The sequence below is a fragment of the Neophocaena asiaeorientalis genome, unplaced genomic scaffold, assembly GCF_003031525.2.
Source record: "Neophocaena asiaeorientalis asiaeorientalis breed wild unplaced genomic scaffold, Neophocaena_asiaeorientalis_V1.1 scaffold918, whole genome shotgun sequence".
NCBI classification, from domain to species: domain Eukaryota; kingdom Metazoa; phylum Chordata; class Mammalia; order Artiodactyla; family Phocoenidae; genus Neophocaena; species Neophocaena asiaeorientalis.
The window spans coordinates 30,720-44,995 of NW_020174132.1; the positions used below are offsets into that span (position 1 = coordinate 30,720).

General features: G+C 37.7%; 1 protein-coding gene across 3 annotated transcripts in view; it reads left to right on the forward strand.

The window, feature by feature from the left end:
* Positions 1 to 14,276, forward strand: part of BRCC3 (BRCA1/BRCA2-containing complex subunit 3) — a 72,152-nt gene that overhangs the window by 15,775 nt on the left and 42,101 nt on the right. For all 3 annotated transcript variants that reach the window (XM_024754708.1, XM_024754709.1, XM_024754710.1), the window contains one exon: positions 1,388 to 1,443. In XM_024754708.1, coding sequence (XP_024610476.1) covers positions 1,388 to 1,443 — 56 coding nt within the window. The remainder of the gene's footprint in view (positions 1 to 1,387; positions 1,444 to 14,276) is intronic.

Genomic DNA, 14,276 nt, shown 5'->3' on the forward strand with positions numbered 1-14,276 from the left:
GGGAAATGGAGGAAGTCAGTGTGGCTGCAGCAGAGTGAGGCAGAACATGACTACATGTCCCAGCTTGCCTCTGTCAGTCCCAGTTCCACCCATTGTCCCAGTCTCCTATTCAGTTAGCACCTTTCCTTCTTGGAAGTGTCCTGGTAACATGGTAACCAGGACATGGTACCATGGTACCATGGTACCATGGTAACTCTTTGCATGGTAAATCATGTGGTCATCCTACAGTGAGGTCTGGAAGATAACTGGGGGTGGGGCTGGGGGGACAGGGAGGGAGGGGGTGCAGCATCCATGGCATCCGTGAAACCAGTTAGGAAGCAACTGTAGTAATCTAGGAAAGAGATGATGGATGTTTGACCACGGTGGTAGGAGTGGAGGCTAATAGCAGTAACAAGTGCTGCCATTTATCACGTATTGTATGGCACTTACTCTTTAGGTGTTTTACATAAATATACTCGAACCCTGACAACAACCTGTGAGGATTATTATTACCAATTTTTATGGATAAGCAAACCGAAACTCAGAGAAGCTAAGCAGCTCAATCAATGGCTAGTCTTGCTATTCTATATTTAGAGTGCTTCTGTTTGAATTTTACGTTCAGATCAAGAGGTTTCACTATGTGTCACTTCAAACAAAAAGAAAATTTAACACTGCAAGTATGAATTTTGCCGATTTACCAAGTGTGTCCTCCTATTGTTTAGTACATTAGTTATATTCTCAGAATCTGTGTTAATAATGAATATTCTTCATAAAATCACTCTTTTCTGAAAACATTAAAGTTTACTCTCTTGAACTTCATACTTCATTTGAAATGCTTCTGGCTTTGTCATCATAAATTTATTGTCATGATAAATAGTTGTTGCATGAGTTTGTCAGCTTCCAAAAAAGGAGTTTGAATGGTCTCATTCTTAGTTTCTTGGTTCTCATGTTTGTGAGCAATTCTCTGCTGTCACATGAGTGGATGTTTGATTGTGGCCATCTCATGTTGACTGAGTTTTTTTTTTTTTGCGGTATGCGGGCCTCTCACTGTTGTGGCCTCTCCTGTTGCGGAGCACAGGCTCTGGACGCGCAGGCTCAGCGGCCATGGCTCACGGGCCCAGCCGCTCTGTGGCATGTGGGATCTTCCCGGACCGGGTCATGAACCCGTGTCCCCTGCATCGGCAGGCGGACTCTCAACCACTGCGCCACCAGGGAAGCCCTTGACTGAGTATTTGATCCTCCTTACAGAAACTGATTTATGCATAGTCTATCTTTGGAGTCTCTTCTAACCTTCCACTCCCAGAGGGGCCTTTGAGTTTTAGGTTAGAGTCCACTAAATTGCTATACCTCTTTCAATATTAACCCTCTGTGTGACCTTTCTTTTTTTCTTTTTTCTTTCTTTTTTTAGACTGGACGGGTACTCTACACTTGCTTTCAGTCCATACAGGCCCAAAAGAGCTCAGAGTAAGTATGACAGAGATATATGTATGTATTGGTGGGTTAATCTCCATTCCAGGGAATTGATTGTTTTATTTCATTTTATTTTTCTCATTAGTAAGACACTAAGAATTCTATAGTCTTGCTTATACATGTGAACATCTCTGTGAGGAATTAGAATCTCTTTAGCATCTTGGATATCAGGGATCTAGAAAGCTAGGATCATACAAGCAAGGAGTCTGTTCATTGCAGTTACATCACCACAGCCCTGTCCCACATTTCCTTTCCTGCATTATTCTAAACTGAGTTGCACTGTTACTTTCCCTGTCTCTGATGAATTGTAAAACAAAGGCTGAGTGTGCAGAGTCTTATAGATTTGTATAAGCTCTTGTCTTTGTTGTGCCATAAACTTGATTTTAGAATTACAGTATCTCATTTAAATGTTTGCATAGCTTAGTTTCCTCATTTAATTTCACTTCAACCTAAATTAGCAAATACAGTAACTACTATATGCCAAGCACCATGGTAGGCACCAAGGAGGCAGAGAGAAAGCCAAGTTCATTATCTAATTGGGTGACAGAAACAAAGAATGCCTTAAATTTTTTTCTTATAATATTTGTCAATTTATTATGATAGCATTGTTTGAAACAGCAAAGAATTGGGGAAAATGACAGATGTCTGTCAGTACAGAACTGATTAAATAAATTATGATGCATCTAAATGATGGAATAATATTCAGCTATTAAAAATATGAGGGGAATTCTCTGGCGGTCCAGTGGTTAAGACTCTGTGCTTCCACTGCAACGGGGCCAGGTTCAATCCCTGGTCGGGGAACTAAGATCCCACGTGCCGCATGGCGTGACCAAAAAAAATAAGGATGCTCAGTAGTGATACATAAATATCTCCAAGATACACTGTTAAGTAAAAAAGGCAAGGTACAAGAACAGTCTGTATAGAATGCTACCATTCATATAAGGATATGGAAGAGAAATCTACTCATGACATACCAGTGTACTTGCTTGGAAATACACAGCATATCTGGAAGGAAACATCAGTCACCTCAGCAGAGAGGAAGTAGGAAGGAGGTGTGGAGACTTAATTGTACCTTTACATAGCTTTGGAATGTTGAACCATACACAAGTGTTAATTTTTAAATTTTTCATCAAAGTAATAGATGCACGTGCATAAAAATATCAGATGGCACAGAATTTATGAGAAATACTGTCACTCCTCAGGGGGAACCACTTCTTTCTCCCAATTTTGTTTTTAGTTCTTCTGTTGTTTACTTTGATATCTCTAAATAATATACTTTTGATACTCTTTCTTGATTTACTAATTTTAGATATTAATTATTCTTCTTATTATGTTATCTTGGTCTCACAAATGAGGATTTAGTTCACACCGCCCCATCTCCATTCTGCCCAATGTAGTTATATTACTACTTTTTGTTCTTCTGTTGTTACTTTTCTAATCTTAAAGTTTGCCCCTTTATTTATTCTATCAACAACAGACAATAGACAACATCTCTTGGCTCCCTAGTGTTACTTGCAGTTTTACCATAAACCGTTATATTTTCACAGTTGCAAAAACCTGTGTTCTATGTTGTAATCACAATTGTGTTTTCTGTGCTTTGTGTACTAGTTGATTCTAAGAATAGAAAACAAAATGTTTATATTGTTATGATTATATAAATATTATTCCATGTACAACCAAGCACTATAAAGTAGTACACTATGATTCCATTTCCTTTCCTGTATAGCTTTTTGCTTTTTCATGGGGTTTTGAATGGCTTTTTTCTCCCTTATTTCTCTGACTTTATCACCTCCCTGAGGTCCAGATTCCTAGGATCGCTCCCTAAAGCCTTCCATCTTCCTATGCTAATCAGGTCTCAGCTGATGTCTTGGGGCTTTCCTTCATTATTCTCCTGGGTTGGATCCATTGTTGTCTGGATTTCATGTCATTTTTCTTGGTTCACTCTGTCATTTTGCTGTTAAAGGCCCTCTAGTAACTTCCTAAGAAAGGTGTGCATTTGAGCTAAAGCTTCTGCATCTGTGCTTGCCTGAAAATGTTTTTATTCTTCATTAATAACCCTAATGGATAAAGAATTCTAAATTGACATTTTCCCCCTCAGAACATTAAAATTGAAAAAGTGACATCAAGAGAGAAAGTGACAAAAGAGAGAGTGACATCAACAAAAATGGCAGAGTAGGAAACTTCAAAAGTCCTCCACAGGGCTTCCCTGGTGGCGCAGTGGTTGAGAGTCCACCTGCCGATGCAGGGGACACGGGTTTGTGCCCCGGTCCAGGAAGATCCCACATGCAATCAACTTTATTGGAACTCTAGAAACTAATCAGTATTTTATAGCAACCTGGCAAATACTAAATCCAGAAAAAAAAACACCAGAATCTCAGCATTTAAGTAAATCTCTGTCAAGTCACTAGATGGCTACTAAGCTAACAGGACAAGGACCTCAGTGGCCACATATAACAAAGAATATAGACTATAAAAAATTAGTTCAGGAAAGTCACTAAGCACACAAACAAAATCAGCTAAAACAAGCGGCACCAATAAACCCTGGGGAGGGGGTAGAATACGATTTCCATAGTTATAATATTCGAAATGTCCAGTTTTCAACAACAACAAAAAAGGCATTCACAGAAACAAATTATGGGCTGAAAGCATGAAAAATAAATTAATAAAAACATTCCTGGAGGAAGCCAAGAGGTTGGGCTTACTAGACAAAGACTTTCAATCAACTATTTAAAATATTCTCAAAAAGCTAAAGGAAATGATATACAAAGAACTAAAGAAAACCATGAGGATGATAGAGAATACCTAATAGAAAATATCAATAAAGAGAGAAATTATAAAAAGGAACCAAATAGGAATTCTAGAACTGAGAAGTACAATAAGGGAAGTGAAAAATTCACTAGATAGGTTCAACAGCAGGTTTGAGAAGACGAAAGAAAGAATCACCAAACTTCAAGATAGGTGATTTGTATACATTTTCTGCCCCTTTCTCTATCTCATCCTCTACTGGGACTCCTATTATGAGTACACTTAGAGTGTTTTAAGATGTCCCACAGGTCTCAGGCTCTTTATTTTTCTTCATTCTTTCTTTCTTTCTGCTCCTCAGACTGGGTAATGTCAATTCACCCAGTCTGAGGAGCTAATTTGAACTAAAGTGTTAATTGTAATTCCAGGGAAACCGTTAAGAAAATAGAGATATATAGTAGAGAGAGAGAAAGGAAGGAAGCAAAACAGTGTACTAGAAAATGTCTTTCTAATACAAAAGGCGGTAAGGAAGAATTGAGGAACAAAAAATGATATAAGACATAACAATTATAAACATATATGCACCTAACAAAAGGACCCCAAAATATATCACACAAAAATTGACAGAACTGAAGGGAGAGGTAGACAGTTCAACAGTACTAGTGGGAGACTTCAACACCCCACTTTCCTTAAAGGATAGAACAATTAGAAAAAAAGTAATGAAACAGAAGACTTGAACAACACTATAAACAAACTATACCTAATAGACACATACAAAATTCTCCACCCAACAATAGCTGAATACACTTCCTTCCCAAGTGCACATAAAACATTCTCCAGGATAAACCACATGTTAGTTCACAAAACAGGTCTCAATTTTTGAAGACTGGGATCATACAAAGCATCTTCTACAAAGATGGAATGGAATCTGAAATCAGTTACAGAAAGAAATCTGGAAAATTCACAAATATGTGGAAATTTAAAAACATGCTCTTAAATAGCCAGTGTTTAAGAGAAAGAAGAAATCACAAGATAAATTAGAAAATACTTTGAGACTAATGACAATGAAAACACAACATACCAAGATTTATGGGATGCAGCAAAAGCAGTGCTCAGAGGGGAATTTATAGCTATACATGCCTACTTTAAAAAAGAAATACCTCAAATCAGTCTTTAAGGTATTTCTAACTCTATGCTTGAAGGAACTAGAAAAAGAAATGCAAACTAAATTCAAAGCCGTTAGAAGGAAGGAAATAATAGAGTGAAGACAAACAAAATAGGGAATACAGAAACAATAGAATCAAAGAAACCAAAAGTTAGTTCTTTAAAAAGATCAACAAAATTGACATATCTAGCTAGACTGACAAAAAGATGAGAGAAGAACCAAATAACTAAAACCTGAATTAAAAGTAGGGACATTACTACCAACTTTACAGAAATAAGAAATGATTATAAGGTAAAACCAAACAATTGTTAGATAACCTAAATGAAGTGGACAAATTCCTAGAAATACACAAATTGCCGAAACTGGCTCAAAAAGAAATAGAAAACCTGAACAGACCTATAAAAATTAAATAGATTGAATCAGTATGCAAAAACATCTCAACAAAGAAAACTCCAAGACCAGATGACCACACTGGTTAATTCTGCCACACATTTACAGAAGGATTAACACTAATCCTTCTCAAAACTCTCCAAAAATAGAAGAGAATGGAGCACTTCTAACTCATCTTTGAGGCCAGTATTACCCTGATACCAAAGCCAGACAAAGATATCACCAAAAAAAATATTACAAAGTGATATTCACTATGAATACAGATGCAAAAATCCTCAACAAAATCCTACCATACTGAATCCAATAGCACATTAAAAGGATTATACACTATGATCAAGTGGGATTTATCCCTGGCATAGAAGTGAGGTTCAACATAAGAAAATCAATTGATTAATATTCCACATTAACAGAATGAAGGAAAAAACCCACAACTGATGCACAAAAAGCAAAATTTCAACATCCTTCCATAATAAAAATACTCAGAAAACCAGGAATCTAGGGAACATTCCTGAACATTTTTGGGCTTTTATGAAAACCCACAGCTAACATTTTACTCAATGGTGAAAAGCTTTCTCCCATAAGATGAGGAACAAGACAAGGATGCCCACTTTTACCACTGTTATTCAATATGTTACTGGTGGTTCTAGCCAAAACAATTAGGCAAAAAAAAGAAATAAAAGGCATCCAAATTGGAAAGTAAGAAGTAAAACTGTATTTGCAGATCATGTGTTCCTATATATAGACAATCTGAAAGAAAGCCCCCAAAGCTACTAGAGTTGATAAATGAGTTCAGCAAGGTTGCAGTGTTCAAAATCAGTGCACAAAATCAGTGTGTATTTCTACACACCAGCAATGAACAATGTAAAAAATAAAACTAAAAAATCCAATTACAACAGCATACAAAATAATAAAATACCTAGGAAAAAATTTAACCAAGAATGGGAAAGACTTGTAAAGTTAAAACTAGAATACATTGGTGAAAGAAAAAACACCTAAATAAATCAAAAGATATCCCTTGCTCATGGATTGGAAGACCCAATATTGTTAAGATGACAGTACTCCCCAAAGATTCAAAAAAATCTGTATTAAAATTCCAATGGCCCTTTTTACAAAAATGGAAAAGATGATCCTAAAATTCATAAGGAATTGCAAGGTGCCCTGAATAGTGAAAATAATATCGAGAAAGAAGAATAAAGTTGGAGGAATCACGCTTCCAGATTTCAGAACTTACTACAAATCTTCACTAACCAAAACTTTGTGGACCTGGCATAAGCAGAGACACAGAGACCAATGGAATAAAATTGAGAGTCCACAAATAAACCTGCATATCTGTGGCCAACTGATTTTCAACAAGGGTGCTGAGGTCATTCAATGAGGAAAGAAGAGTCTGTTCAACAACTGGTGCTGGGACAACTGGTTATCCACATACACTATACATAAAAATTAACTCAAAATAGATCAATGACCTAAATAGAAGAGCTAAAACTATAAAATCCTTATAAGAAAACATAGGGGTAAATCTTCATGATGTTGGATTTGGTAATGGAATCTTAGATATGACACCAAAAGCATGAATAACAAAAGAAAGCAGATAAATTGGATTTCATGAAAACTAAAATCTTTTGGGCTTCCCTGGGGGCTCAGTGGTTAAGAATCCGCCTGCCAATGTGGCGACACAGGTTCAAGCACTGGTCCGGGAAGATCCCACATGCTGCGGGGCAACTAAGCCCATGAGCCACAACCACGGAGCCTGTGCTCTAGAGCCCGCGAGCCACAGCTCCTGAAGCCCATGCGCCTAGAGCCCATGCTCCACAACAAGAGAAACCACCGCAGTGAGAAGCCTGGCACCACAAGGAAGAGTAGCCCCCACTCGCTGCAACTAGAGAAAGCCCGTGCGCAGCAACAAAGACCCAACACAGCCAAAAATAAATAAGTAAATGTATTTTTAAAAAAACCAGACACTAAAATCTTTTCTGCATCAAAAGACATTACCAAGAAAGTGCAAGGACAACCTACAGAATAGGAGAAAATATATGCAAATCTTAATATCTGAATGGGTCTAGTATCCAGAATATATAAGGATCTCTTGCAGCTCAGCAACTAAATGACAACTCAATTTAAAAATGGGCACAGTACTTGAATAGACATTTCTCCAAAGAAGATGTACAAAAGGCCAACAAGCACACGAAAAGATGCTCAACATCATTCGTCATTTGGAAAATGCAAATCAAAACTGTAACAAGATACCACCTTATATTCACTGAGCTGACCATAATTTTAAAAATGGAGAATAACAAGTGTTTACAAAGATGTGGAGAAGTTGGAACCTACAGACATTGTTGGTGGGGAATGTAAAATGGTGAGACTGCTGTGGAAAACAGTTTTTTGGGGGGAGGTTTTTCATATGAGAATTCATATGACCTAGCAACTCTATTCCTAGGTATATACCAAAAAGAATTGAAAACAGGTACTCAAACACTTGTACATGAATATTCATAGCAGCACTGTTCACGGTAGCCAAGGGTTGGAAACAACCCAAATGTCCATCAACTGATGAATGGATAAACAAAATTTAGTATATCCATTGAATTGGACTATCATTCATAAAAAACGAATGAGGTACTGAAACATACTATGATGTGGAGGAATCTTGAAAACATTATGCTAAGTAAAAGAAGCCAAACAAAACAACAGGTCACATATTGTATGATTTCATTTATATGAAGTATCCAGAATAGAGACAGAAAGCAGATTGGTGGTTGGCATGGTTTGGCCAGAAATGGGGAGCAGGATGGGGAGCAGCTGCTTTAATTGATACGGGGTTTTACTTTGGGGTGATGAAAATGTTTTAGAACTAGATAGGGGTTGTGGTCCTACAACATTGTAAATGTACTAAATTCTACTGAATTGTTCCCTAGTTAAAATGGTTAATTTTATTTTATGTGAATTTCACCTCAATTTTTTAAAATGGGCAAAAGACTTGAGTAGACATTTCTCCAAGGAAGATATACAAATGGCCAATAAACACAAAAACAGCTGCCCAACATCAGTAGTCTTTAGGGAAATGCAAATAAAAACGTAATGAGATACTGTTTCTCACCAACTAGGATGGCTGTAATTTTTTTTTAAAGGAAAATAATGTGTTGCTGAGGATGTGGAGAAAAGGAACCTTGACCCATTGTAGGGGGGAATCTAGAATGGTTCAGATGCTGTGAAAATGTTTGGTGATTCCTCAGAAATGTATACATTGAATTACCATCTGACCTAGCAATTCCACTCCTAGGTATGTAGCAGAGACAGTTGAAAACAGGTGTTCAAACAAAAACGTGTACTTGAATATTCATACCAGCATTGTCCATAAATAGACAAAGAGCAGAACTAACCCAAATGACCATCAGCTGATAAGTGAATAAACAAGATGTAGTGTATGTAGCCATACAATGGAATTTTCTGTCATAAAGGGAAATGAAGTACTGATAACCGCTATAATCCTGAATACATGCTAAGTGAAAGAAGCCTGATGCAAAAGGCCACATGTGGTATGAAATGTCCAGGACAGACAAGTCTGTAGAGACAAAAATTAGAGGAGAGAGGTAAACCGGGAGTATATTAGTTTGCTAGGGCTGCCATAAAAAATATCACCAAGTGGCTTAAACAACAGAAATTTATCTTCTCACAGTTCTGGTTGCAGTAAGTCCAAGATCAAGGTGCCAGCAGATTTGGTTTCTTCTGAGACCTCTTCCTGGCTTGCAGATGGCTGCCTTCTCACTGTGTCCTCACGTGGACTTTCCTCTCTACATGTGCATTCCTGGGGTCATTTTGCATGTCCAAATTTCTCCTTCTTATAAGGGCACCAGTCAGATTGGACTTGCGTCCAACCTTAACAGCCTCATTTTACTTTAATCACCTCTTCAAAGGCCCTGTCTCCAAATGCAGTCACATTCTGAGGTACTGGGGCTTAGGGTTTCAACATACGAATTTGGGGGGTGGGGACACAATTCAGACCATAACAGGAAGCGACTGCTTAATAGGTATGGGCTTTCTTTTTGGGGTGATGAAAATATTACAGTATTAGGTAACAGTAATGGTTGCACAATATTGTGAATGTACAAGTCCCTGAATCACACACTTTAAAATGGTTAAAGTGGTGAATTTTACGTTCTCTGAATTTTACCTCAAAAAGAAGTCCTTAGAAGTAGAGCTTGGTGCTGAAAAGTCCCCTCTCCCCACTTCTAACTTTGTGCTGGAAGTCTTAGTTCAATAAAGCAAGAAAAAAAAGGCATATAGACTGGAAAAAAACTAATCCCCATTTGCATAAGGCATGGTTATCTGCACAGAAGATCCCAAGGAATCTATAAAGAAATTCCTAGAACTAATAAGTGAGCTAAGTGATGTCACAGGATGCAATGTCAACACGAAAAAGCAATATTTCTTGCTTGTAGATTTTTTGATGATGGCCATTCTGACCCGTGTGAGATGATACCTGATTGTAGTTTTGTCTTGCATTTCTCTAATGAGAGTGATGTTGAGCGTCCTTTCATGTGTTTGTTGGCAATCTGTATATCTTCTTTGGAGAAATGTCTATTTAGGTCTTCTGCTCATTTTTGGATTGGGTTGTTTGTTTTTTTGATATTGAGCTGCATGAGCTGCTTGTAAATTTTGGAGATTAATCCTTTGTCAGTTGCTTCGCTTGCAAATATTTTCTCCCATTCTAAGGGTTGTCCTTTGGTCTTGTTTATGGTTTCCTTTGCTGTGCAAAAGCTTTTAAGTTTCATTAGGTCCCATTTGTTTATTTTTGTTTTTATTTCCATTTCTCTAGGAGGTGGGTCAAAAAGGATCTTGCTGTGATTTACGTCATAGAGTGTTCTGCCTATGTTTTTTCCTCTAAGAGTTTTATAGTGTCTGGCCTTACATTTAGGTCTTTAATCCATTTTGAGTTTATTTTTGTGTATGGTGTTAGGGAGTGTTCTAATTTCATTCTTTTACATGTAGCTGTCCAGTTTTCCCAGCACCACTTATGGAAGAGGCTGTCTTTTCTCCATTGTATATTCTTGCCTCCTTTATCAAAGATAAGGTGACCATATGTGCGTGGGTTTATCTCTGGGCTTTCTATCCTGTTCCACTGATCTATATTTCTGTTTTTGTGCCAGTACCATACTGTCTTGTTGGAGAACAGTATGGGGGTTCCTTAAAAAACTAAAAAGAGAACTACCATACGACCCAGCAATCCTACTAGTGGGCATATACCCCGAGAAAACCATAATTCAAAAAGAGTCATGTACCACAATGTTCATTGTAGGACTATTTACAATAGCCAGGACATGGAAGCAACCTAAGTGTCCATCGACAGATGAATGGATAAAGATGTGGCACATATATGCAATGCAATATTACTCAGCCATAAAAAGAAACCAAACTGAGTTATTTGTAGTGAAGTGGATGGACCTAGAGTCTGTCACACAGAGTGAAGTAAGTCAGAAAGAGAAAAACAAATACCGTATGCTAACACATATATATGGAATCTAAAAAAAAAGGTTCTGAAGAACCTAGGGGCAGGACAGGAATAAAGATGCAGATGTAGAGAATGGACTTGAGGACATGGTGAGGGGGAAGGGCAAGCTGGGACGAAGGGAGAGAGTAGCATGGACATATGTACACTGCTAAATGTAAAATAGATAGCTAGTGGGAAGCAGCCGCATAGCACAGGGAGATCAGCTCGGTCCTTTGTGACCACGTAGAGGGGTGGGGTAGGGAGGGTGGGAGGGAAACGCAAGAGGGAGGGGATATGGGGATATATGTATAAATAAAGCTGATTCACTTTGTTATACAGCAGAAACTAACACAACATTGTAAAGCAATTATACTCCAATAAAGATGTTTTTAGAAAAGCAATATTTCTAAATGCCAGCAATAGAAAATTGGAAACAAAATTTTAACGCAGTACTACAAAAAATGAAACAGGTGTAGATTTATCAAAATCTATCAAATCTATATGCTGAAAACCACAGAACATTGATGAAAGAAATCAAAGAAAACCTAATTAAATGGAAAGACATACCATGTTTATGGATTGGAAGACTCAACATAGTAAAAATTTCAGTTCTCCTCAAATTAATCTATGGGTTTAGAGCAATAGCAGTCAAAATTTCAGCAAGACTTTTTTTGTAGATACAGACAAACTGATTCTAAAATTTATATGAAAAGGCAAGGAACTTGAATACCTTAAACAATTTTGAAAAGGAAGAATAAAATTTGGAGGAATAGTCTAACAGTAAGACTACCATATACAAAATAAACGTCATTCAAAACCTCATACCAAAAAAAAACATTAAAAGGGATCATAGGTCCAAATAGAAATAAGAGTGTGAGAAGTCTTAGAGGAAAAGGTAGAAAATCTGTATGATACTGGGCTTGCCAACAAGTTCTTATTCTTGGAACCAAAAGCATTTTTCCAGTAACTTATTTACAAGACAGAAATAGAGTCACAGACGTAGAAAACAAACTTATGGTTACCGGTGGGGAAAGGGGGATGGGAGGGATAAATTGGGAGATTGGGATTGACATATACAGACTACTATATATATATATGAAAAAATAGATAACTAATAAGGACCTACTGTATAGCACAGGGACCTCTACTCTATAGTCTGTAATGACCTATATGGGAAAAGAATCTAAAACAGAATGGATATATATATGTGTATAACTGACTCACTTTATTGTACAGCAGAAACTAATACAACACTGTAAATCAGCTATACTCCAATACAAATTTTAAAAAGCATTTTCCATAAAAGACATTTGATAACAAGACTTCATCAAAATTAAAAACTTTACTGAGTGAAAGAAACTTAAGAAAATGAAAAGACTAGCTACAGTGTGAGTGAAAATATTTCAAATCAAATGTCTGAAAATAGACTTGTATCTATAATATACAAACAACTCTCAAAACTCAACAATAATAAAAGTACACAAGCCAATTAAAAATGGGCAAAAGACATGAGCAGATGCTTCACCAACAAGTATGTAAGAATGGCAAATAGATTTTTAATTAGGGGAAGATGGCAGAAGAGTAAGACGCGGACATCACCTTCCTCCCCACAGACACATCAGAAATACATCTACACGTGGAACTGCTCCTATAGAACACCCACTGATCGCTGGAAGAAGACCTCAGACCTCCCAGAAGACGTGTGGATGAAAGGCTCTTGGTGATCCAGCCAGGAGTCAGTGCTGTGCCTCTGAGGTGGGAGAGCCAACTTCAGGACACTGGTCCACAAGAGACCTCCCAGCTCCACGTAATATCAAATGGCGAAAATCTCCCAGAGATCTCAATCTCAACGCCAAGACCCAGCTTCACTCAACGACCAGCAAGCTACAGTGCTGGACACCCTATGCCAAAAAACTAGCAAGACAGGAACACAACCTCACCCATTAGCACAGAGGCTGCCTAAAATCATAAGTCCACAGACACCCCAAAACCACCAGACGTGGACCTGCCCACCAGAAAGACAGGATCCAGCCTCATCCACCAGAACACAGTTACTAGTCCCCTCCACCAGCAAGCCTACACAACCCACTAAACCAACCGTAGCCACTGGAAACAGACACCAAAAGCAACAGGAACTATGAACCTGCAGCCTGCAAAAAGGAGACCCCAAGCACAGTAAGATAAGCAAAATGAGAAGACAGAAAAACACACAGCAGATGAAGGAGCAAGGTAAAAACCCACCAGACCTAACAAATGAAGAGGAAATAGGCAGTCTACCTGGAAAAGAATTCAGAATAATGATAGTAAAGATGATCCAAAATCTTGGAAGTAGAACAGGGGAAGTGCAAGAAACATTTAACAAGGACCTAGAAGAACTAAAGAGGAAACAAGCAACAATGAACAACACAATAAATGAAATTAAAAACTCTCTAGATGGCATCAATAGCAGAATAACTGAGGCAGAAGAACAGATAAGTGACCTGGAAGATAAAATAGTGTAAATAGCTACTGCAGAGCAGAATACAGAAAAAAGAATGAAAAAAACTGAGGACAGTCTCAGAGACCTCTGGGACAACATTAAACACACCAACATTCGAATTATAGGGGTCGCAGAAGAAGAAGAGAAAAAGAAAGGGACTGAGAAAATATTTGAAGAGATTATAGTTAAAAACTTCCCTAATATGGGAAAGGAAATAGTTAATCAAGTCCAGGAAGCACAGAGGATAGATCCCATAGAGGATAAATCCAAGGAGAAACACGCCAAGACACATATTAATCAAACTGTCAGAAATTAAATACAAAGAAAAGATATTAAAAGCAGCAAGGAAAAAACAACAAATACCACACAAGGGAATCCCCATAAGGTTAACAGCTGATCTTTGAGCAGAAACTCTGCAAGCCAGAAGGGAGTGGCAGGGCATATTTAACGTGATGAAAGAGAAAATCTTACAACCAAGATTACTCTACCCAGCAAGGATCTCATTCAGATTTGATGGAGAAATTAAAACCTTTACAGACAAGCAAAAGCTGAGAGAGTTC